The following is a 22899-nucleotide window of genomic DNA, read 5'->3' as shown; positions in this document are numbered from 1 at the left end:
ACTCACTCAAACACGCATACTCTCTCACACACTCACTCAAACACGCATACTCACACACACACTCTCAAACACGCATACACACACACACACACTCTCAAACACGCATACACACACACACTCTCAAACACGCATACACACACACACTCTCAAACACGCATACACACACACATACTCGCTCAAACACGCATGCTCAAACACACACTCGCTCAAACACGCATACACTTACACACACTCAATCAAACACACGCATACACAGTCACATACTCGCTCAAACACACTCACTCAAACACACATACACACACACATACTCGCTCAAACACACTCACTCAAACACGCATACACACTCACACACACTCGCTCAAACACGCATACTCTCACACACCCTCAAACACGCATACACACACATACTCACTCAAACACGCATACACACACACACTCTCAAACACGCATACACTCACACACACACTCTCAAACACGCATACACTCACACACTCTCTCAAACACGCATACACTTACACACTCAATCAAACACACGCATACAGTCACAGACATACTCAAACACGCATACACTCACACACACTCTCAAACACGCATACACACACATACTCGCTCAAACACACACTCACTCAAACACGCATACACACACATACTCACTCAAACACACACTCACTCAAACACGCATACACTTACACTCAATCAAACACGCATACACAGTCACACACATACTCACTCAAACACGCATACACTCACACACACTCTCAAACACGCATACACTCACACACACACTCTCAAACACGCATACACTTACACACTCAATCAAACACGCATATAGTCACACACATACTCAAACACGCATACACTCTCACACACACTCTCAAACACGCATACACACACATACTCGCTCAAACACACTCACTCAAACACGCATACACACACATACTCACTCAAACACACACTCACTCAAACACGCATACACACACATACTCGCTCACACACTCACTCAAACACGCATACACACTCACACACACTCACTCAAACACGCATACACTTACACTCAATCAAACACACGCATACAGTCACACACATACTCAAACACGCATACACTCACACACACTCTCAAACACGCATACACTCACACACACACTCTCAAACACGCATACACTTACACACTCAAACACACGCATACAGTCACACACATACTCACTCAAACACGCATACACTCTCACACACACTCTCAAACACGCATACACTCTCACACACACTCTCAAACGCATACACACACACTCAAACACGCATACACACTCTCACACACACTTGCTCAAACACGCATACTCGCACACTCGCTCACTCACTGAAACATGCATACACTCTCACACACACTCAAACACGCATACACTCTCACACACACTCTCAAACACGCATACACACACATACTCGCTCAAACACACACTCACTCAAACACGCATACACACTCACACACACACTCGCTCAAACACGCATACTCTCACACACCCTCAAACACGCATACACGCATACTCACACACTCGCTCAAACACTCACTGAAACATGCATACACTCTCACACACACTCAAACACGCATACACTCTCACACTCTCAAACATGCATACACACACACACATACTCGCTCAAACACGCATGCTCAAACACACTCACTCAAACACGCATACACACTCACACACTCGCTCAAACACTCACTGAAACATGCATACACTCTCACACACACTCAAACACGCATACACTCTCACACACACTCTCAAACACGCATACACACACATACTCGCTCAAACACACTCACTCAAACATGCATACTCTCACACACACACTCTCAAACACACATACACTTACATATACTCGCTGAAACACTCTAAAACACGCATACTCTCACACACTCGCTCAAACACTCACTGAAACACGCATACACTCACACACACTCTCAAACACGCATACTCACACACATACTCACTCAAACACACACTCACTCAAACACGCATACTCACACAAACGCACTCATACACGCATACTCACACACTCGCTCAAACACACTCACTGAAATGCGCATACACTCTCACACACACTCTCAAACATGCATATGCTCACTCACTCAAACACGCACACTCACACACACATACACGCATACTCACACACTCGCTCAAACACTCACTCAAACATGCATACTCACACACTCACTCTCAAACACACACACTCTCACACTCGCTAAACGCACGCACACCCACACACCCACACAAGCACTCACACTCATGTACACACACAGCTCTCACTCACACACACACACACACACACACACACTCACAGTATTTTAGGAATACGTACAAGAATAGAGTCTAATCAGTGAACTCAAAAATCACGCAGGCGGCACTTCTGCACAAATACAAATGCAGCGATTTCCTGTTGAGGTGAGAGCTCTTCCTCTGAGAGGGGTCATGTGTTTCATTGAGGTCCTGTAGACGGGTGGAGACCAACCGTACAGCATCGTAAGATCTAACGCACAGACTGAGACTGTCATACCGTTTATTTCCACAGTGAGCTGCTCTGATCTCTCAACAGGAAATACTGATCAAACACACAGGAAGTTCATTCCTCACTCTATTCAACTGTACTCAAGGTCTCGGTCTTTTGTTGATGTTGGTTTCAGACGACCATACACTGTTGCTATGGATACCTGTCTGTCTGCAACACAGGTGTGTGTGAACGCCCGTCTGATTATTCCTCATTTCCTGTCCAGCAGGACGTGCGTCCACATGTTTTGATCATTCCCAGACCTCCATTTGTGTTATTTCAGGGTTTTCATCACTGTTATTGTAACGTATAGATGTATTGTAAGTTGATGAAGAGCACTGGTGCCGTATGACCGTGAGATCGGCCTGAACATGCAGTGAAATGTTCCAGAATGAAAACATACTGACAGAAAGCTTTAAAACTTCCTGCACACTGAGATCCGTGTCTGTTCTGAGGTGCAGGAGCAGCAGAGGCTCTTATTTCACTCATTAAACTTCAACAATAGACGTGACCTAGAGCCAATCTAGACGAGGGTTTTGTGTTTTAACCCTCTCACTCCTCACCCAGGGTTAGACATGGCCTTGACTCGGGGTTAAACTCGTTCAGACGAGCGGTCGTTACAGCCGATGCATTACAGTGAAAGAGAGTGACGTTTTAACATCAGAGGCATAAACTCATTAAACTAGTCTTACAAGTTAGTCATCAAATGTTTTTGTTTAAGACTGATTACCTCTTGTGTAATTGCTAGTCAGTCAAACTGGTTATTAAGACTCGGTGAGAATTGAGGCTGTTTATGGAACTGAACAGATCAAACACTTTACTGTGAGTTTAAGAAGTGTGTGAATCACTGCAGACGCATTTCAGGAGCTGTGTGAGAAAGACAAAAGCTGTGTGTGTGTGGAGTGTGCGAGTGTGTGCGTGTGAGTGTGTGTGAGTGTGTGTTTGTGTGCGAGTGAGTGTGTGTGTGTGTGTTAATGTGTGCTAGTGCATGTGCGTGAGCGTGTGTGTGCGAGTGTGCTAGTGTATGTGAGTGTGTGTTAATGTGCGAGTGTGTGTTAGTGTGCGAGTTTGAGTGAGTGAGTGTGTGTGTTAATGTGTGCTTGTGTGTGTGAGTATGTGCATGAGTGTGTATGTACGTGAGTGTGTGTATGTGCGTGAGTGTATGTACGTGAATGTGTGTGTGCGAGTGTTAATGTGTGAGTGTGTGTGCGTGTGAGTGTGCTAGTGTGTGTTTGTGTGCGAGTGTGTGTGAGTGTATGTCCGTGAGTGAGTGTGTGTGCTAGTGTATGTGTGTGTTTGTGTGCGAGTGTTAATGTGCGAGTGTGTGTCTGAGTGAGTGTGCGTGTGAGTGTGCTAGTGTATGTGAGTGTGTTAGTGTGCGAGTTTGTGTGTTAATATATGCTTGTGTGTGTGTGTTAGTGTGCGAGTGTGTGAGAGTATGTGTGTGTGCGTGTGCACGAGTGTGTGTGAGTGTATGTCCGTGAGTGAGTGTGTGTGAGTGTGCTAGTGTATGTGTGTGTTAGTGTGCGAGTGTGTTTGTGTGCGAGTGTTAGTGTGCGTGTCTGAGTGAGTGTGTGTTAATGTGTGCTAGTGTGTGCGTGTGAGTGTGCTAGTGTGTGTGTTTGTGTGCGAGTGTTAATGTGCGAGTGTGTGTCTGAGTGAGTGTGCGTGTGAGTGTGCTAGTGTATGTGAGTGTGTTAGTGTGCGAGTTTGTGTGTTAATATATGCTTGTGTGTGTGTGTGCGTGTGCACGAGTGTGTGTGCGTGTATGTGTGTGAGTGTATGTCCGTGAGTGAGTGTGTGTGAGTGTGCTAGTGTATGTGTGTGTTAGTGTGCGAGTGTGTTTGTGTGCGAGTGTTAGTGTGCGTGTCTGAGTGAGTGTGTGTTAATGTGTGCTAGTGTGTGCGTGTGAGTGTGCTAGTGTGTGTGTTTGTGTGCGAGTGTTAATGTGCGAGTGTGTGTCTGAGTGAGTGTGCGTGTGAGTGTGCTAGTGTATGTGAGTGTTAGTGTGCGAGTTTGTGTGTTAATATATGCTTGTGTGTGTGTGCGAGTGTGTGAGAGTATGTGTGTGTGCGTGTGCACGAGTGTGTGTGCGTGTATGTGTGTGAGTGTATGTCCGTGAGTGAGTGTGTGTGAGTGTGCTAGTGTATGTGTGTTAGTGTGCGAGTGTGTTTGTGTGCGAGTGTTAGTGTGCGAGTTTGTGTGCGTGTCTGAGTGAGTGTGTGTTAATGTGTGCTAGTGTGTGCGTGCGAGTGTGCTAGTGTGTGTGTTTGTGTGCGAGTGTTAATGTGCGAGTGTGTGTCTGAGTGAGTGTGCGTGTGAGTGTGCTAGTGTATGAGTGTGTTAGTGTGCGAGTTTGTGTGTTAATATATGCTTGTGTGTGTGTGCGAGTGTGTGAGAGTATGTGTGTGTGCGTGTGCACGAGTGTGTGTGCGTGTATGTGTGTGAGTGTATGTCCGTGAGTGAGTGTGTGCTAGTGTATGTGTGTGTTAGTGTGCGAGTGTGTTTGTGTGCGAGTGTTAGTGTGCGAGTTTGTGTGTGTGTCTGAGTGAGTGTGTGTTAATGTGTGCTAGTGTGTGCGTGTGAGTGTGCTAGTGTTTGTGTGTTAATATGTGATTGTGTGTGTGTGTACGTGTGTGTGTGTGTACGTGAGTGTGTGTGTGTGTACGTGAGTGTGTGTGAGTGTGTGTTAATGTGTGCTAGTGTATGTACGTGAGTGTGTTTGTGTGCGAGTGTGTTAGTGTGCAAGTGTGTGTGTGTTAATGTATGCTAGTGTATGTGTGTGTGTGTTATGTGTGTGCAAGTGTGTGTTAATGTGTGCTAATGAGTGTGTGTGTGTGTGTGCGCGTGTTAATGTGTGCAAGTGTATATGTGTGTGTGTGTCAGTGTTTGTGTGTGTTTTTGTGACATATCAGGACACAAATGTGTATAATGACATGGGTATGACAGGTATTACAGGGAGAGGGTGAGTTATGAGGACATTACTCCATGTCCCCATTTTTCAAAAGGCTTATAACTCATACAGAATGAGTTTTTGTGAGAAAGTAAAAATGTGCACAGTTTCCTGTGATGGGTAGGGTTAGGGGTAGTGTAGGGGGAGAGAAAATACGGTTTGTACAGTATAAAAACCATCACGCCAATGGAATGCCCCACAATTCACAAAAACAAATGTGTGTGAGTGTGTGTGACCTCTGCCCCAGTGTAACAGTAGATCTTCACTCTGTTTGTTGTTCAGTGTCTCTCAGCTCCTCCCGGCGAGACTCTGGAGATTTCCAGCTATTGTCCTGAATGAAGTGAAAACATCAAAGCACTCGAACACACTTCAGCTCCAGTCGAACGAAAAACACACATTTGCATAAAGAAAATATTTTTTTGCGTTGTGACTTTATTAATGACAGTTAAGCCACATTTATTTATCATTAAATTATCATTAGTGCAAAAATAAAGTGATGTTTTGTATGTCATGCTGATATGTGTTGTGATGAATATACAGTCGTGTCCAAAAGTGTCGTCCGGAGGGGATGTTTGTTTTTAATGACCCTACAAGTTCAACTAAACCATCAAAATATGAGGAAAATGTTATATATGTTCTTTTAAACGTGGTTGTCTTAAAATCACAGTTTATTTATTTTAGTTATTTTAGTACATCAAGTTAAATATGAATATGAGCTATAGTTAAATAACATGAACTATAATAGCCCCGGCTGGACGGCTCGTGTGCGTCTGGCGTTCACAGTTTCTCTGATTCAGCAGCTCTTCATTGGTCACCAGCGTCTCTTCAGTGATTGGTCAGCGATGATGTCAGGATGGCGTCCGCGGCGGCGGCGAGGTCATCCACGTATCCGTCGGCTCTCACGCTCGGGTGCTTCTCGTCGCTCAGCCTGCGGGAACAGAAGAGTTTCGGTGAGTTCTGCTGCTTTGACTGACGGCAGGTCCCTGAGCATGAGGTCAAAGGTCAAGTGGTTAACCAATCATGTGATCTAGAGATTGAAACACCTGAGCTGGTGTTGTGCACCGTCGTGTCTGCAATATATGCAAATAACATAATTCAAAATACATTTACTGAAGCTGATCAAAAATCTGCCAGTGGGGTCAGAAAAACCAGCTGAACTCTCAGCGTTCTGTCGTTGCTCTCATGCAGGTCTGGTTATTTTGTGACCCGTTTTTCACCTGTTTACTGGAAAACATTCTGACTCATTTTCTGACTTCACTGGAACGGTTTGATGCAGATCTACACGCAGTGGTCATGGGAGTTTGTTTCTACCAGTCAGAGCGGACGGGCGGCTGCGGGCCGTCTAATGATGCGGAACGCTGCCGTCAAACTCCCTTCCTGCGCTGCATGCTGGGAATGAGGACTGCTCTCAAACACACCATTCGATCGGCCAATCACAGGAAGTCCTGTTGCTTCTGCACGAGTTGTGTGTGAACGGATCAGACGTGTGAGAGAAAGTGTCCTGTGATGGACTGGCCATCTGTCCAGGGTGCTTCCCCTGCCTGTGCTCTAAGAAACTGGGAGTGTCTCCAGCCTTATGAGCCTAGAATGTTATATTAATGAATGATAAATATTAATAGAAAGTAATATATTTAATTAATATACATATATACTTTATTATTGACCAGGACTCCCTGTTAGACGAGATATTGTATCTCAATGTGACCTTCCTGGTTAAATAAATAAATTATTAATAATACTAATAATTATTATTATATTTTTTACTTATAAATTATGTTTTATTTTATTATTTTTTTTCCATCTTGTATTTGTTGTTATTTTATGTTTGGTTCTCTTTGAAAACTGACTATATTTATGCTGTTCAACATAAGAATCATTAACCTGCAGCGCCACCTGCTGCTCACACACAGTTCCTGACTGATATTAATTCAGCTTGATTTCTATTGTGCTTTTCCATGCTGTTCTACACACACACGCACACACTCACTCTCTCACACACACACATATTGTGCCGCTCACGGTCGCTGTAGGTACAGTTTGAAGTCAATATCCATCATTTGAATTGCAAATTGGTACATACATTGATATCTCCTCACTGTTTGCAGGGGATGAATGCGAGGACGAGGTCATGGTTATTTTTATGCTGTTATTTTCTCTGTGAAACAAAAGGTTTTTATCTCACAACTATGACTTTTTTCTTCTCGGAATTGCAAGATATAAACTCGCAATTGTGAGGAAATGTCAGAATTGTGAGCTGACTTTTTTTTTCAGAATTGGACTTTATATCTCGCAATTTTGAGAAAAAAGTCAGAACTGCGGGATATAAACTTGGGATAAAAGTCAGAATTGTAAGATAAAAAGTCACAGTTACCTTTTGTGCTTTTTTTATTCCGTGGCGTAATCAAGCTTCCATAATTTTTAATACTGGTTAATAGTATATTTTAAAATCAGCTTTGCCCTCTCCCGTTTCCCGTGATTTCCTGTCTGTCCTAAATAAATAAACACAAAAAAGGCCAAAAATGTAACTTTAACATAAATAAAATGTATTAAAATAGAAGTAATTATTTTTACAATATTCGTTTTTTACAGTATTTTTCATCAAATAAATGCAGTCTTGGTGATCATAAAAAAACAAAAGCTAATTTTGACCGATAGTGTACATTGATGTTTATAGTGACCTGTCAAGAAGAAAAAATCCTATAAAAGTAGTCCATGTGACTTGTGCAGGACATTATATGTCCACCAATACTACAGTTGTGATGAGCAGACCATTGTGATCATGAAAAGTGGGTATTTACTATCAAATCAAATCACAAAAACAATGAAAACAATGTGTGAAAATAAATGCTACTGGTAACTACAATCCATTCTTAAAGTCTATTAATTTTACAAATAGATACCATACTTTCATATTATTTTTCTTAAATGTATTACATTTTATACACCTGTCTAAAAGCAAGTTTGCAGTCATGTGCTCAGCAGACGCTGTTTGCAGAAGATTAAGCGCATATCCCTTTCATCCGAGCCACTCACCTGTTTCTGAATAAAGCTCATCTTTTGGAATAAATCTATTCCTTGATGGCCCCCTACACATGAGGAAAAAAAACACACACTCACTCACACACACACACTCACCTGTATTTGCCGGTTCTGACTTGAATGCCCTTCATCCCGCAGCTCTGAGCTCCACCAACATCATTGAGCAGATCATCACCAATCATCACAGCCTGACACACACACACACACACACACAGAAACACGGTAAACACGGTGAACGGAGCTCAGAACACCACAGTCTGGATCTGGAGCACAACTGTAATACGACCTCGTGCGGCTGCAGACTCATGTCGTTCAGGACTGTCTGGAAGAAATCTGCCGATGGTTTTCCCACCACCTCGGCCTGGACGTCACAGGCGTACTGAACAACACAACACAGTCATCAGGTGCATCATGGGAACTATTAGAGGGCTGTTGGGAAGTTATGTGTCGCTTTACTTCATTAAAATATTTTAAAATAAATCATGTCATGACCTCTTTAAAACAAGAAACCATCAAACTAGATTCACTGAGACCAAACAGCACATGTGACCTTTGACCTCCTGTATTCACCTCAAGTGCCTTCATAAAAACGCCCACGTCCAGCTTCAGACCGTCCGTCTCCTTATAGTAGCGTCTGCAGAGAAACACGAAATATACATTAATTATAAATGAGACATGAAATATCTGACGTGCCACTGTTTCCAAAACACTCCAGCCTGACCTCTGACCCCTGACCGCTCAAAATAAAGCAATCAGCCCAGTGAAGCCGTGGTTTACAGTGAATTTAGAACAGCTAAGGGCCGTTATTAAGCATGACGTGGAGCGGAGAATAAAATGGTTAGTACATAAAATACAACACACAGATGCAGTGATAGTAATACTGAGTCATTTACAGCAGCTTCGAATGAGGCTCAACCAATCAGAATCAAGGACTGGAACTGTACGTTTTATTTTAGTATTACTGACTATTTTAGTTTGTATTAACATTTTGAATCAGTTTTTATTTTCATATTTTACATTTCTATTTTAGTTAAAGTTTTAGTCATTTTGTGCGTTTTGTCAGTTTTAATATATATATATATATATATTGTTGTACAAATTGTACTAATTCATTCCCTCATTTTGCTTTTACTTAAATGTGGTCATGATTTAGTAAAATGAGGGAACAAATTATCATATTGTGTGCATGATTTCGTAAATCAAGGAAATGAGTTTTTACTGCATATTGTACACACAATTTCGTAAAACGAGCGAATTAATTATTAAATCGTGCGCACAATTTCATAAATTGAGGGAACAAATTATATCATATGCACAGTTTCATAAAACGAGGAAGCGAATTATTATATCATGCGCACAATTTCGTAAAAAGAGGGAACGAATTATTATATCATGCGCACAATTTCGTAAAAAGAGGGAACAAATTATTATATCGTGTGCACAATTTCGTAAAACGAGGGAACGAATTATTATATCATGCGCACAATTTTGTAAAACGAGGGAACAATTATTATATCATGCGCACAATTTCGTAAAACGAGGGAACAATTATTATATCATGCGCACAATTTCGTAAAACGAGGGAACAAATTATTATATCGTGTGCACAATTTCGTAAAATGAGGGAATGAATTATTATATCATGCGCACAATTTCGTAAATTGAGGGAACAAATTATATCATATGCACAGTTTCATAAAACAAGGGAGCGAATTATTATATCATGCGCACAATTTCTTAAAATGAGGGAACGAATTTATTATATGCACATAATTTCATAAAATGAGGGAACAATTATTATATCATGCGCACAATTTTGTAAAATGAGGGAACGAATTATTATATGCACATAATTTCATAAAATGAGGGAACAATTATATCATGCGCACAATTTCGTAAAACGAGGGAACGAATTATATCATGTGCACAATTTCGTAAATTGAGGGAACAAATTATATCATATGCACAGTTTCATAAAACAAGGGAGCGAATTATTATATCATGTGCACAATTTCTTAAAATGAGGGAACGAATTATTATATGCACATAATTTCATAAAATGAGGGAACAATTATTATATCATGCGCACAATTTCGTAAAACGAGGGAACGAATTATATCATGTGCACAATTCCGTAAAATGAGGGAATGAATTATTATATCATGCGCACAATTTTGTAAAACAAAAGAACAAATTATATCGTGCACAATTTCGTAAAATGAGGGAACGGATTATTATATTATGTACTTAATTTCGCGAAACGAGGGAACTAATTATATTGTGCGCACGATTTAGTAAATTGAGGGAACGAATTATTATATTGTGCGCACAATTTACTATTTCAAGTGATGAAAAGTGTTTTAGTTAACTATAATAACCCTGGCTCAAACACAGGTTACAGTGCATTATCTCTCCAGCACTAGACAGGACCTGTTTGAAAGCAGTCTCACCCTTGCCCCAGCGAGAACAGCAGCGGTTTCTCCAGTCCAATCAGAACACGGAAGGCTTCGTTCAGGTTCTGGTAGGAGAATTTATCCGCCGCGTCTCCAATCACAACACAGTTTGGAGAACTTGTGTCCACGTCATCAAACTCTGGCATCAGATCTGAGATCAGACACACACACACACACACACACACACACACACATGTATGTAACTCCAAACACTCACAGTTCTTCTGTGGAACATCTGCTTTGTGTTGCACTAATGATGATGATGAGTGCAGTACCGTCGTGCACCAGCAGGTGTGGCCGCAGGCGTCTCTCTCTGAGGATGCGCACGAGCGCAGGCGCAGGCGAGAACACGTGACTGACGCTGATGTCAAAGCCCATCGCGCGCAGCTTCTGCACGAACTTCTCACGGGTGTTCTGAGTCTCATTAGTGCAGAAGCGCACGATCAGACCGGAATCCATCAGCCTGACAAACACACATTAATGAAAATTGCATTGTGGGATACTTAGTGCAGAATAGCATACTATATACCATAAATCAAAACATATTACATATCTCATAAAGATATTGCAGAAATACTATGAATAGTATGGTAGTAGTACGCTATTCCAGTGGATGTATACTTCGCATGCTGGCTAATGTAGTATGCATACAGAAAGTTTGCATACTATGCACAGGATAGATAGATAGATAGATAGATAGATAGATAGATAGATAGATACCGCTTCACTGCTTCTATAGATCCGTGTATCGCTTGTCCTCCACCCTCTCCACTATCATACAGAACTCCACACATGTCCAAAATCACTCCTTTAACACTCTTCAGCCACTCCATACTGCTCCCTGCAGCCATGCTGCTGACGCACGTGCGCATGCGCGTGAAAGGGAGTTCTGGGAAATGAAGTTCTTCCGTCGCACGTTTAATACTATTAATTTAAATAATAATTTTGCACAAACTATATTTGAAACATAATTAGTTCGTTTCTCAGGGAACAAATATAATGATTAAATTCAAATTGCTTTACTGTCTGCCAAATATATATAAATGTGTATTGTGTAAAATGCAGTGACAGTGCATTTTGGACAATATTTATATAATTCGATTTAACTTTTTAAAATGCAGCAGGGGAGATAAATAACTAATGTATTATTACCATGGCACAGGTCTGTGTGAGCTCGAGGCAATCCTGCGTCAATGTTGCGTCACGCTCTGCATCTGTCCGGAGTTTCATCACCACGCGCTCAATGACTCGAACTCCATTACAGGTGCAATAAAACCATTAAAGTGTGTCAATAAATGTGTTTTAAATCAATGTTCCACATTTCTGCAGAAAACGGTTCAGCGTTAAGCAGCGCTGAAGCGAGTTGCGTCATGACGCAGAGTGACGTGTTTGCGTCCATTTGAATAATCCATTTAGAGGCAGCGCGAGACACGCAGCAGGAACAGAATCTACCCGCACGGACCAGCAGCAGGTAAAATTACACACATAAACACAGATTAAAGCGCGTTCTGATGGCTTTATTTGATAAATAGAGGCGGGTAAAACACCGCACGGGTGTTTAAATCAGATAATAGTGCGAGAACACTGAGGGCTCAGGGCTGATGAATATGAATAAACGCGAGTATGTTAATGAGCTCACATCAGCTTCAGTGATGAAGATGAGGGTGATAACGGTGCTTTTTCTCTCATTGTGTGTGTGTAAACTGATTCATGTAGGGTAGGGTTATTGGTTATTATTACTGCGAGTTTATTCATATATATTGATATACAGATATTTAATTTCATGCATTTACTTTATTGAACTTCTTTAAACTGCTGTGTAACTATATTGGGTATTATTATATTTTAATACTCGTGTAGTGTAGTGTAGTGTGTGTGTGTGTGTGTCTCTTTATTTAACCCTGCCAGGGCTCGTGGTGGGCGTGAAGAGGGCAGTGAGTGTCCAGCCAATCAGTTGATGTTTGAGATCACGTGATCACACGCCTGTTAAGTGATACAGTTGCTGGAAAATTTCAACAAATCAGTTTAATAATTTATGGGAATCTCTAAAGCCGAAGAAAAAATTTGTTCATTTGAGATCATCAGAATTATGGGTCACATTGATCTCTAGACATGATCATGTGATTGAAAAAATCAAATAATTAAAATAAATAAAACCTGTTAAACAGTACAGCTGCGGCACTACGAGTAGAAAAACTCATGATCATATTTGGGTCCGTGGATCGAAAGACTGAAACACTAGACATCATGATGATGTGTGATTGAACACGTTCACATTCAGCTCAAAGTGCTGATCTGCATCTGTATGACAAACACCTGCTGGTTTGTTCGTTTCTGTCTGTTCATCAGTTTCTTTCACATGCTGTCGACCCAGAGGACATGTGCTTCATTCAGATTAATGCTGATGGAGAAACACATAAAATGATTCAGTACTACAGTAAACCAGAACCTTTTTGCAATGAGAGTTAAAGTCCACGTGAAATCGAAATCTCTCTCTTTTTTTTATGGAATATTGCAGGGTTTATTCTGAATGATTTATCACTGCACATCATTGTTGTAAATTCATGTGTTCATAACAGAGTTCGTACAAGGTGCTTAAAGTACTTGACTTTTTTGAAATTTAAGTCTTGGAAAACCCTTGGTACTTGAGAAAAGCTTGAATTATTGAAAGTATATTGAATATTGAAAAAAATGTAATATATATATATATATATATATATATATATATATATATATATATATATATATATATATATATATATATAATATATAATGTATATATAATATATAATGTATATATGTATATGAAATTAGTGTTTAATCTTTCCAAAAAAACACAAATACAGTGTTTTCATGAAAATTGACACTCGTCTGATATAGAGCCGTTTCGCATGGTTATGAGTGTGATATTGCTCATATTTCCAATTATATGATACAGCTTTCAATCTTCAGGTCAATCTATGGAAGCTTGTTTCTGCCATGAAATAACAAAACAAAGGTAATTGCAACTTTTTATATATAAAAAGTATATTTTATATATAAATTTATAAATAAAGCCAGAATTGCGAGTTATAAAGCCAGGATTGCGAGATTTAAAGTCAGAATTGCGAGATTTAAAGCCAGGATTGCGAGATATAAAGCCAAAATTGCGAGTTATAAAGCCAGGGTTGTGAGTTATAAAGCCAGAATTGTGAGATTTAAAGTCAGAATTGCGAGATTTAAAGCCAGGATTGCGAGATATAAAGTCAGAATTGCGAGATTTAAAGCCAGGGTTGTGAGTTATAAAGCCAGAATTGCGAGATTTAAAGTCAGAATTGCGAGATTTAAAGCCAGGATTGCGAGATATAAAGTCAGAATTGCGAGATATAAAGCCAGAATTGCGAGATTTAAAGCCAGAATTGCGAGATTTAAAGTCAGAATTGCGAGATTTAAAGTCAGAATTGCGAGATTTAAAGCCAGGATTGCGAGATTTAAAGTCAGAATTGCGAGTTATAAAGTCAGGATTGCGAGTTATAAAGTCAGAATTGCGAGATATAAAGTCAGAATTGCGAGATTTAAAAGTCAGAATTGCGAGTTATAAAGTCAGAATTGCGAGATTTAAAGTCAGAATTGCGAGATTTAAAGTCAGAATTGCGAGATTTAAAGTCAGAATTGCGAGATTTAAAAGTCAGAATTGCGAGCTATAAAGCCAGGGTTGTGAGTTATAAAGCCAGGATTGCGAGTTATAAAGTCAGAATTGCGAGATTAAAAGTCAGAATTGCGAGATTAAAAGTCAGAATTGCGAGATTTAAAGTCAGAATTGCGAGTTATAAAGCCAGAATTGCGAGATTTAAAGTCAAGTCAAGTCACCTTTATTTATATAGCGCTTTTTACAATGTAGATTGTGTCAAAGCAGCTTTACATTGATAACTGGTACATTGTTTGACTGCACAGCAGCTCTTAAAGAATAGTGTCAATGCAGGCAGATCAAAAGCACTGTTGAATATCAAAATGTCAAGTCAAGTGTCCCCAACTAAGCAAGCCAGAGGCGACAGCGGCAAGGAACCCAAACTCCATCAGGTGACATCAGGTGGCAGACAAGTGGCAAATTGGTGTTAAAATGGAGAAAAAAACCTTGGGAGAAACCAGGCTTAGTCGGGGTGCCAGTTCTCCTCTGGCCAACAGTGCTTTGTTACAATTCAGGTTGCTATCATAAGTCCAATAGGATCGCAACATTAAAAGTATTTATTTCAGTTCCATCCAATTGAGGATCGTATTCATCACGCCGGTATGGACGGTTGTTGAGGAACTGTGTCGTGGCTGTCGTGTCGATGAGGCCTTCACAGGGGATGATCTAGTTGACTCAATCTCTGCTGATACTTCAGGGCTGCGTTGTGGTCGTGTCAAGGTGCAGGTCCTTGGTCTCACCTGGATACGGCCCGGATCCGGTTGACTACGGTGAACCTCGGGATAAACAGAAAGACTAATATTAGCGTAGATGCCATTCTTCTTCTGATGTAACGAGTACATCAGGTGTTATAGGAAGTGTTCCCGGTTCCGGCTGACCTAATTTATGCAGCCTAATAATCCTTTAACGGATTTGGAAATATAAATTGGTAATGTGTTATGTGTATGCCAGGTTAAAGAGATGCGTTTTTAGTCTAGATTTAAACTGACAGAGTGTGTCTGCTTCCCGAACAATGCTAGGAAGATTGTTCCAGAGTTTAGGTGCCAAATAGGAGAAGGATCTACCACCTGCAGTTGATTTTGATATTCTAGGTATTATCAGCTGGCCTGAATTCTGAGATCGCAATAGACGTGAAGGACTATAATGAATTAGGAGCTCGCTCAGGTACTGGGGAGCTAAACCATTTAGTGCTTTGTAAGTAATTAGCAAGATTTTAAAATCTATACGATGTTTAACAGGAAGCCAATGCAGTGTTGACAGAACTGGGCTAATATGGTCATACTTCCTGGTTCTAGTAAGAACTCTAGCTGCTGCATTTTGTACGAGCTGTAGTTTATTTATCAGGCGAGCAGAATTGCGAGATTTAAAAGTCAGAATTGCGAGCTATAAAGCCAGGGTTGTGAGTTATAAAGCCAGGGTTGTGAGTTATAAAGCCAGGATTGCGAGTTATAAAGTCAGAATTGCGAGATTTAAAGTCAGAATTGCGAGATTTAAAAGTCAGAATTGCGAGATTTAAAGTCAGAATTGCGAGTTATAAAGTCAGGATTGCGAGTTATAAAGTCAGAATTCCGAGATATAAAGTCAGAATTGCGAGATTTAAAAGTCAGAATTGCGAGTTATAAAGTCAGAATTGCGAGATTTAAAGTCAGAATTGCGAGATTTAAAGTCAGAATTGCGAGATTTAAAAGTCAGAATTGCGAGCTATAAAGCCAGGGTTGTGAGTTATAAAGCCAGGGTTGTGAGTTATAAAGCCAGGATTGCGAGTTATAAAGTCAGAATTGCGAGATTAAAAGTCAGAATTGCGAGATTAAAAGTCAGAATTGCGAGATTTAAAGTCAGAATTGCGAGTTATAAAGTCAGAATTGCGAGATTTAAAAGTCAGAATTGCGAGCTATAAAGCCAGGGTTGTGAGTTATAAAGCCAGGATTGCGAGTTATAAAGTCAGAATTGCGAGTTATAAAGTCAGAATTGCGAGATTTAAAGTCAGAATTGCGAGATTTAAAAGTCAGAATTGCGAGCTATAAAGTCAGAATTGCGAGTTATAAAGTCAGAATTGTGAGATTTAAAAGTCAGAATTGCGAGATTTAAAGTCAGAATTGCGAGTTATAAAGCCAGAATTGCGAGATTTAAAGTCAGAATTGCGAGATTTAAAAGTCAGAATTGCGAGCTATAAAGCCAGGGTTGTGAGTTATAAAGCCAGGATTGCGAGTTATAAAGTCAGAATTGCGAGTTATAAAGTCAGAATTGTGAGATTTAAAAGTCAGAATTGCGAGATTTAAAGTCAGAATTGCGAGTTATAAAGTCAGAATTGTGAGATTTAAAGTCAGAATTGCGAGTTATAAAGTCAGAATTGCGAGATATAAAGTTTGCGCCTTATAAGGTGTTATACATACTTTTTTTTTACAGAATGAATCAGCGTTTTTTTTAATGAATAATATACTAACTCCCTCTTAAATTCAGTTTCTTTGCCGCCACCTACTGGCTCAACTGTATAATCTGCACTGTAGTCGTTGATAAACCCCGATCAGACCGCTTCTCAACACCAAGTCAACATTATAATATAAAATATTATTTATTGAATGTAATTCATCTCTTCTCTTCTCTGATGACGAGGGCGGGGCAACCTGTCACTCGCATGAGATCCACCAATAGCAAACCACAACCATCCAATCAATTCCCCACGGACAAAATCAAACCCGTTCTACATTTGTTCCTGTTCCAGAAGCGTTTTACTGGGATCGATGTCATATTAAATATGATGATTTGATGTGTTTTCTGTAATGTCACTGTTGTTTTGGCAACACGGATACTGATGCAGAATGTCCTGTTCTGATAATTATGGGAAATTCATGGGAAAATGTCAGTGGTGTGATTCTTATATACAGCCTTATGTAATCATTCTTAAATATTTATACTGCTAAATCAACTTAATCCTGATATTTTTGGGTTATGAATACGATCCACGTTTGCTTTCATAAAGAGACTTATATGGTATATGAGAATAAACGCAAAGGCAGAAGGATTCACATGTGATTATTTCTCTGTTTGTTTCAGAACGAGTCGTCATGAACAGCATGAAGAGTCTGATGAGAGGCGTCGGGAGACTGACGCCCACCCTGACCCGCGCAGTGCATTCTGGGACGCGCACATCCTCCTCCGCGGCCTCCAGAGCCAAATTCGAGGAACGTCAGCTGACATCAGAGGAGGTGTTCACTCGCGAGGAACGCTACGGCGCTCATAACTACCACCCGCTGCCCGTGGCCCTGGAGCGAGGAGAGGGTACAGAATCAAACTCACTTCACTTTCGTCACAAACTTACCGTACAGCCTTTCAAAGTGCACTTCACATGAACACAGTCACGTGACACAAAAAGTATGATGCTATTAGTTAAGAAAGAGTTCCCTTGCTGCTTTGAAACATGTATTGTGAAAAGCGCTATAGAAATAACCTTGACCTGAGCTGAGCTGAATATGTCCTGTCGTAGGGGTTCACTTGTGGGACGTGGAGGGCCGGCGCTACTTTGACTTCCTGAGCGCGTACAGCGCTGTGAACCAGGGTCACTGCCACCCGAAGATCATCGCTGCACTGACGTCTCAGGCCTCCAGACTCACGCTCACGTCCAGGGCCTTCTACAACGACGTGCTGGGCGCCTATGAACAATACATCACCAGCCTGTTCGGATACGATAAAGTGCTGCCCATGAACACAGGTGCGGTTCAGTCTGAACATGACTTGACTGATGATTCATTGTTAGAGTGCTGATGGCGTCTAATCCTCTGTTTGTGTGTTTAAGGTGTGGAGGGCGGAGAGACGGCCTGTAAACTGGCCCGTAAGTGGGCGTACACTGTCAAGGGCATCCCGAAATATGAAGCAAAGATTGTTTTCGCAAGTAAGTCAGCTGGTCGGAGTGGATCTTTTCACAGATATTCGCTTGAGAGGATTGAAAATGTTACATATGATTATTGTGCAGAATTGAGGAATGATGAGCAATTTAAAACAAAGAGAATTTATTTATTGATTTTGTAACATTTTGAGATCTATTTATGACATATTCATTAGCATATGTCTCCTGTGACATGAGTGTGATTTAAATGCCTTAAAGGTTTATATGTTCATATGTTTGTATGATGTTGTGCTCATGTACGTCACATGATGAATGACATTAACTCCTGCAGCGGGGAATTTCTGGGGTCGTACGATGGCGGCCATTTCGAGCTCGACAGACCCCAGCAGTTACGACGGTTTCGGTCCGTTCATGCCTGGATTTGAGCTGGTCCCGTATAATGATGTCGCTGCACTAGAGGTACAAATCACACACACGTAGACATAAACATCTTGGATGACATAGGAGTGAGTAAATGATCAGGAAATTTTAATTCTGAAGTTGTGATGATATACAATCAAAACATTTTTGGCCAAATTGTGCAGCCATACAAACAAGCACAGCAAATCTGCAGTGTTATTTCTGACTTGTAACTCGACCAGCTCAACCGGTTCACCGAACGTACTCATTCTATTGTGTGGGTTTTGTTGTGTGAATTTCTTTTGTGAAGTTCTTTGTAAAGACTGTATTAAAAGGTGATATATAAAAAAGGTTTACTTTACTTGCTTACTTCTAAACATGTGTGTGTCTCGTACAGAAAGCGCTGCAGGATCCAAACGTGGCTGCGTTCATGGTGGAGCCCATCCAGGGTGAAGCGGGTGTCGTCGTCCCTGATGCTGGTTACCTCACTAAAGTCCGGGAGCTGTGCACTAAACACAATGCAAGTACACACACTTTCACACACACACTCAGTCCCATCAGCCGTTCATTCTGACTGTATTTGTGTGTTTACACTCATTTGATTGTGTGTGTTCCAGGTTCTGTTCATTGCTGATGAGGTTCAGACCGGTCTGGCCCGTACTGGGCGGCGTTTGGCTGTGGACCACGAGGCAGTAAGACCGGATCTGGTGGTTCTGGGTAAAGCTCTGTCAGGAGGAGTGTATCCCGTGAGTCTCACACACATGTCGATACATATCACATGGGTGTGCTGTTTTACTGTAAGCACTGCTTGATCTGAGTTTGTGTGTTTCAGGTGTCTGCTGTTCTGTGTGATGATGAGGTGATGTTGACCATCAAACCCGGAGAACACGGATCCACGTATGGAGGAAACCCTCTGGCCTGCCGCGTCGCCATCGCCGCTCTGGAGGTCTGTGTGTGTGTGAGTGTGTGTGTGAGAGAGTGTGTGTGTGTGTGTGTGTGTGTGAACGCAGCTCATCATCGCTCTGGATCTCTGCAGGTTCTGGAGGAGGAGAATCTGGCTGCAAACGCTGAACGGATGGGTCAGATCCTGCAAGCCGAACTCAACAAACTGCCCCGAGACATCGTGAGTGGTGTGCGCGGGAAAGGCCTCCTTAACGCCATCATCATCAACGAGACTAAAGGTGAGCGGCAGAACCAGAACCACAATAAAGCCACTGTGCGTGTCAGCGAGTGCGTGTCAGCGAGTGCGTGTCAGCTTGTATGTGCGAGTGTGCATGTGCGTGTTTGCGTGCGCGTCTGTGAGCGTGCGCGTCTGTGAGCGTGCGCGTCTGTGAGCGTGTCTGTGAGCGCCTGAGCGTCTGTGAGCATGAGCGTGTCTGTGAGCGTCTGAGCGTGAGCGTCTGAGCGTGAGCGTCTGTGAGCGTGTCTGTAAGCGTGCGCGTCTGTGAGCGTCTGAGCGTGTCTGTGAGCGTCTGAGCGTCTGTGAGCGTGTCTGTAAGCGTGCGCGTCTGAGCGTCTGAGCGTGTCTGTGAGCGTCTGAGCGTCTGTGAGCGTGTCTGTAAGCGTGCGCGTCTGTGAGCGTCTGAGCGTGTCTGTGAGCGTCTGAGCATGCACGTCTGAGCGTCTGTGAGCGCGTCTGTGAGCGTCTGAGCGTGTCTGTGAGCGTCTGAGCGTGCACGTCTGAGCGTCTGTGAGCGTGTCTGTAAGCGTGCGCGTCTGTGAGCGTCTGAGCGTGTCTGTGAGCGTCTGAGCGTCTGTGAGCGTGTCTGTAAGCGTGCGCGTCTGAGCGTCTGAGCGTGTCTGTGAGCGCATGTCTGAGTGAGCGTACATGCAAATGTGAGTATGCGTGCGAGTGCGTGTATGTATGCGTGTGTCTGAGTGTGTCTGTGAGTGTGTGTGAATTTGTGTGAGAGTGTGTTCATGAATCACTGTGCGTGTAAGTATGAGTGTGCGAGTGTGCGTGTGTATGCGTGTGTGAGAGTGCGAGTGTGTGTGCATGAATGAGTGTGCGAGCGTGCGTGCGTACGTGCGTGTGTGAGTGTGTGTGTGTGTGTGTGTGTGTGTGTGTTAATCTTCTAATCCTCTGATCTCTCTCAGATTATGACGCCTGGCGTGTGTGTCTGCGACTCCGTGACAACGGCCTCCTAGCAAAGCCCACGCATGGTGACATCATCAGACTTGCTCCGCCCCTCATTATAAAAGAAGATGAGGTCAGAGAGTGTGTGGACATCATCAGCAGGACCATCATGTCGTTTTAAATCATCTTCTTCATCGTCTGAGTTGTAATTCTGTCTAATTTTAGCCTGCTTTCATGTTTTAGCTGTTACAGCCGTTCAGGTCAAACTCCGACTCTTTCTCGTGGACTTTTAGCGCTTTCGGAATTTCACTTTCAACTCCGTTTTCATTCTTAACTGAAACTGAGACTCTTCAATAACAGTTTCTCCTCAAACAGATGACGGTCTGTTTTTATTCTCATGAAGTTACGTGGGTCATTTCTGAAGGCAGACGCTTCAGAGGAAGATGAATGAAGGTCACATTATTATTCGCTGCTGTTTATTCATTCATTTGAAGTGTATTTAAAACGTCTGACATTTCGATGTGGCCACTTGAATAGAAATGAGTTTTTCTCCCTGTGATGAGAGAATCGTGCACTTTAACGGCAGTCGTTAATGTTTAAAAACTAATTATGTAATCATTCAGAGACGTGAGGATTGTGTTCATGTCTCTGTGTGTGTTTCCTGTAGAACGTTTAATAAACGTTTAATGAGTGAATGTGATCAGATGATGTTTTATTTCTGTTCTTAAATAAATTTTCCGTCTGCAGAGAGACTTTGTGTTTGTTCTAAATAAATAAAAACCATTACCTATGCAAAAGGGATGCAAATATCAGACCATGGTACAGGTTTATTCCTCTGTAACTATATATATATATATATATATATATATATTTACATATCTAAAAAAAAAATATATATATATATATATATATATATATATATATAATTATAATATATATGATCATATATTGTAATACTTCATTCAGTGTGTCTCTGACCTACAAACATACAGGACGAATCTACAGGATGTTTGTCTCAGAACAGGAAATCATGTGACCGACTAGTGGAAGTAAGAGATTTGTGTGGGTTTTCTTTCGGATGCTCTGGAACATTCTGGATCATGTCGGTGTGGTTCTGTTTCAATCCTCAGAATCTGCTGTGAAACAGCTACAGAAACATCAAACACACAGAATAAGATGAATTCAGATGAAAACAACATATTGAACACTGAGAGAAATGACGACACACACCAATAAATAAGTAAACAGAGATAAACAAATGTAAGAAAATTCCTTTGTTTATTCTGTTTTGTTTTTCTTTCATGTGTTGTGTTAATTTTTTTGTATATTTTTTCCATATGTATTTATTTTTATTTATTTATCTCTATTTTTATGTTTATAGGGGACCTATAATACAAAATTCACTTTTATGAGGTGTTTGAACACAGATGTGTGTAAACAACCAGCTTATAATGGTAAAAATCCACCCACTCCTTTTATTATAATCCCCATAAATCATAAACAGTCTCTCCAAACACGCAGTTCCAGATTACCCCTACTCTTATGTAAGAAGCCCCACCCATGACTGCTGACAGACCCCGCCCTATTAGCTTAGCTCCTCCCTTCAGTGAGCTGTACACAGTGCTGCCATTTTCCACCCGCAGCACCGCCATTTTGTTTTCACAAGCGAGGCAAAGCTGCAAATGACAAAAAAATTTAAGTATTTTTAAGTAATGCAATGAGTTTCTTCGGTTCAGGCAGCTCCAGGGGGTCAATTAAACGCTGGATTTACACAAAAGATTAACATGACGGCACATGCTAGTGGATGAGTTGAATCAACTCCACAGCAACTACATAAATTTATCCATTCAGAAACGTCTAAAAGTTGTAACTTCTTCCTGAGTCTCTCCATCAGTGTCGACTCCGGTTTGAACAATGTAAGGCTGAACA

At 41.4% G+C, this 22899-nt stretch overlaps 2 protein-coding genes across 4 annotated transcripts; one reads left to right on the top strand and one right to left on the bottom strand.

Moving 5' to 3' along the window:
* Positions 1–6141: 6141 nt before the first annotated feature.
* LOC127523288 (phospholysine phosphohistidine inorganic pyrophosphate phosphatase-like) lies at positions 6142–12283 on the bottom strand. 2 transcript variants are annotated; one of them, XM_051913825.1, is made up of 8 exons: positions 12136–12283; positions 11704–11887; positions 11259–11446; positions 10981–11134; positions 9101–9164; positions 8817–8909; positions 8627–8718; positions 6142–6419 (listed from the first exon to the last, which is right to left on the bottom strand). In XM_051913825.1, the coding sequence occupies exons 2-8, from the start codon at positions 11853–11855 to the stop codon at positions 6317–6319; spliced, it is 846 nt and encodes a 281-aa protein (XP_051769785.1). In that variant the 5' UTR covers positions 11856–11887; positions 12136–12283; the 3' UTR covers positions 6142–6316. The 2 variants fall into 2 exon arrangements, with proteins under 2 accessions (XP_051769785.1, XP_051769784.1); XM_051913824.1 differs by lacking the exon at positions 12136–12283 and having other exon boundaries at positions 11704–12046.
* A 22-nt stretch (positions 12284–12305) lies between these two features.
* oat (ornithine aminotransferase) lies at positions 12306–21722 on the top strand. Of its 2 annotated transcripts, XM_051913821.1 has the most exons (11): positions 12310–12454; positions 13936–13981; positions 17705–17929; positions 18135–18359; positions 18444–18539; positions 18826–18953; positions 19291–19413; positions 19511–19639; positions 19726–19839; positions 19930–20074; positions 20991–21722. In XM_051913821.1, exons 3-11 carry the CDS (start codon positions 17716–17718, stop codon positions 21149–21151), a joined length of 1335 nt encoding a protein of 444 aa, XP_051769781.1. In that variant the 5' UTR covers positions 12310–12454; positions 13936–13981; positions 17705–17715; the 3' UTR covers positions 21152–21722. The 2 variants fall into 2 exon arrangements, with proteins under 2 accessions (XP_051769780.1, XP_051769781.1); XM_051913820.1 differs by lacking the exon at positions 13936–13981 and having other exon boundaries at positions 12306–12454.
* The last annotated feature ends 1177 nt before the right edge of the window (positions 21723–22899 follow it).

Source organism: Ctenopharyngodon idella, chromosome 12 (genome assembly GCF_019924925.1).
Source record: "Ctenopharyngodon idella isolate HZGC_01 chromosome 12, HZGC01, whole genome shotgun sequence".
In the NCBI taxonomy this organism is placed as follows: Eukaryota; Metazoa; Chordata; class Actinopteri; order Cypriniformes; family Xenocyprididae; genus Ctenopharyngodon; species Ctenopharyngodon idella.
This window is presented reverse-complemented; position numbering and strand designations above follow the sequence as displayed.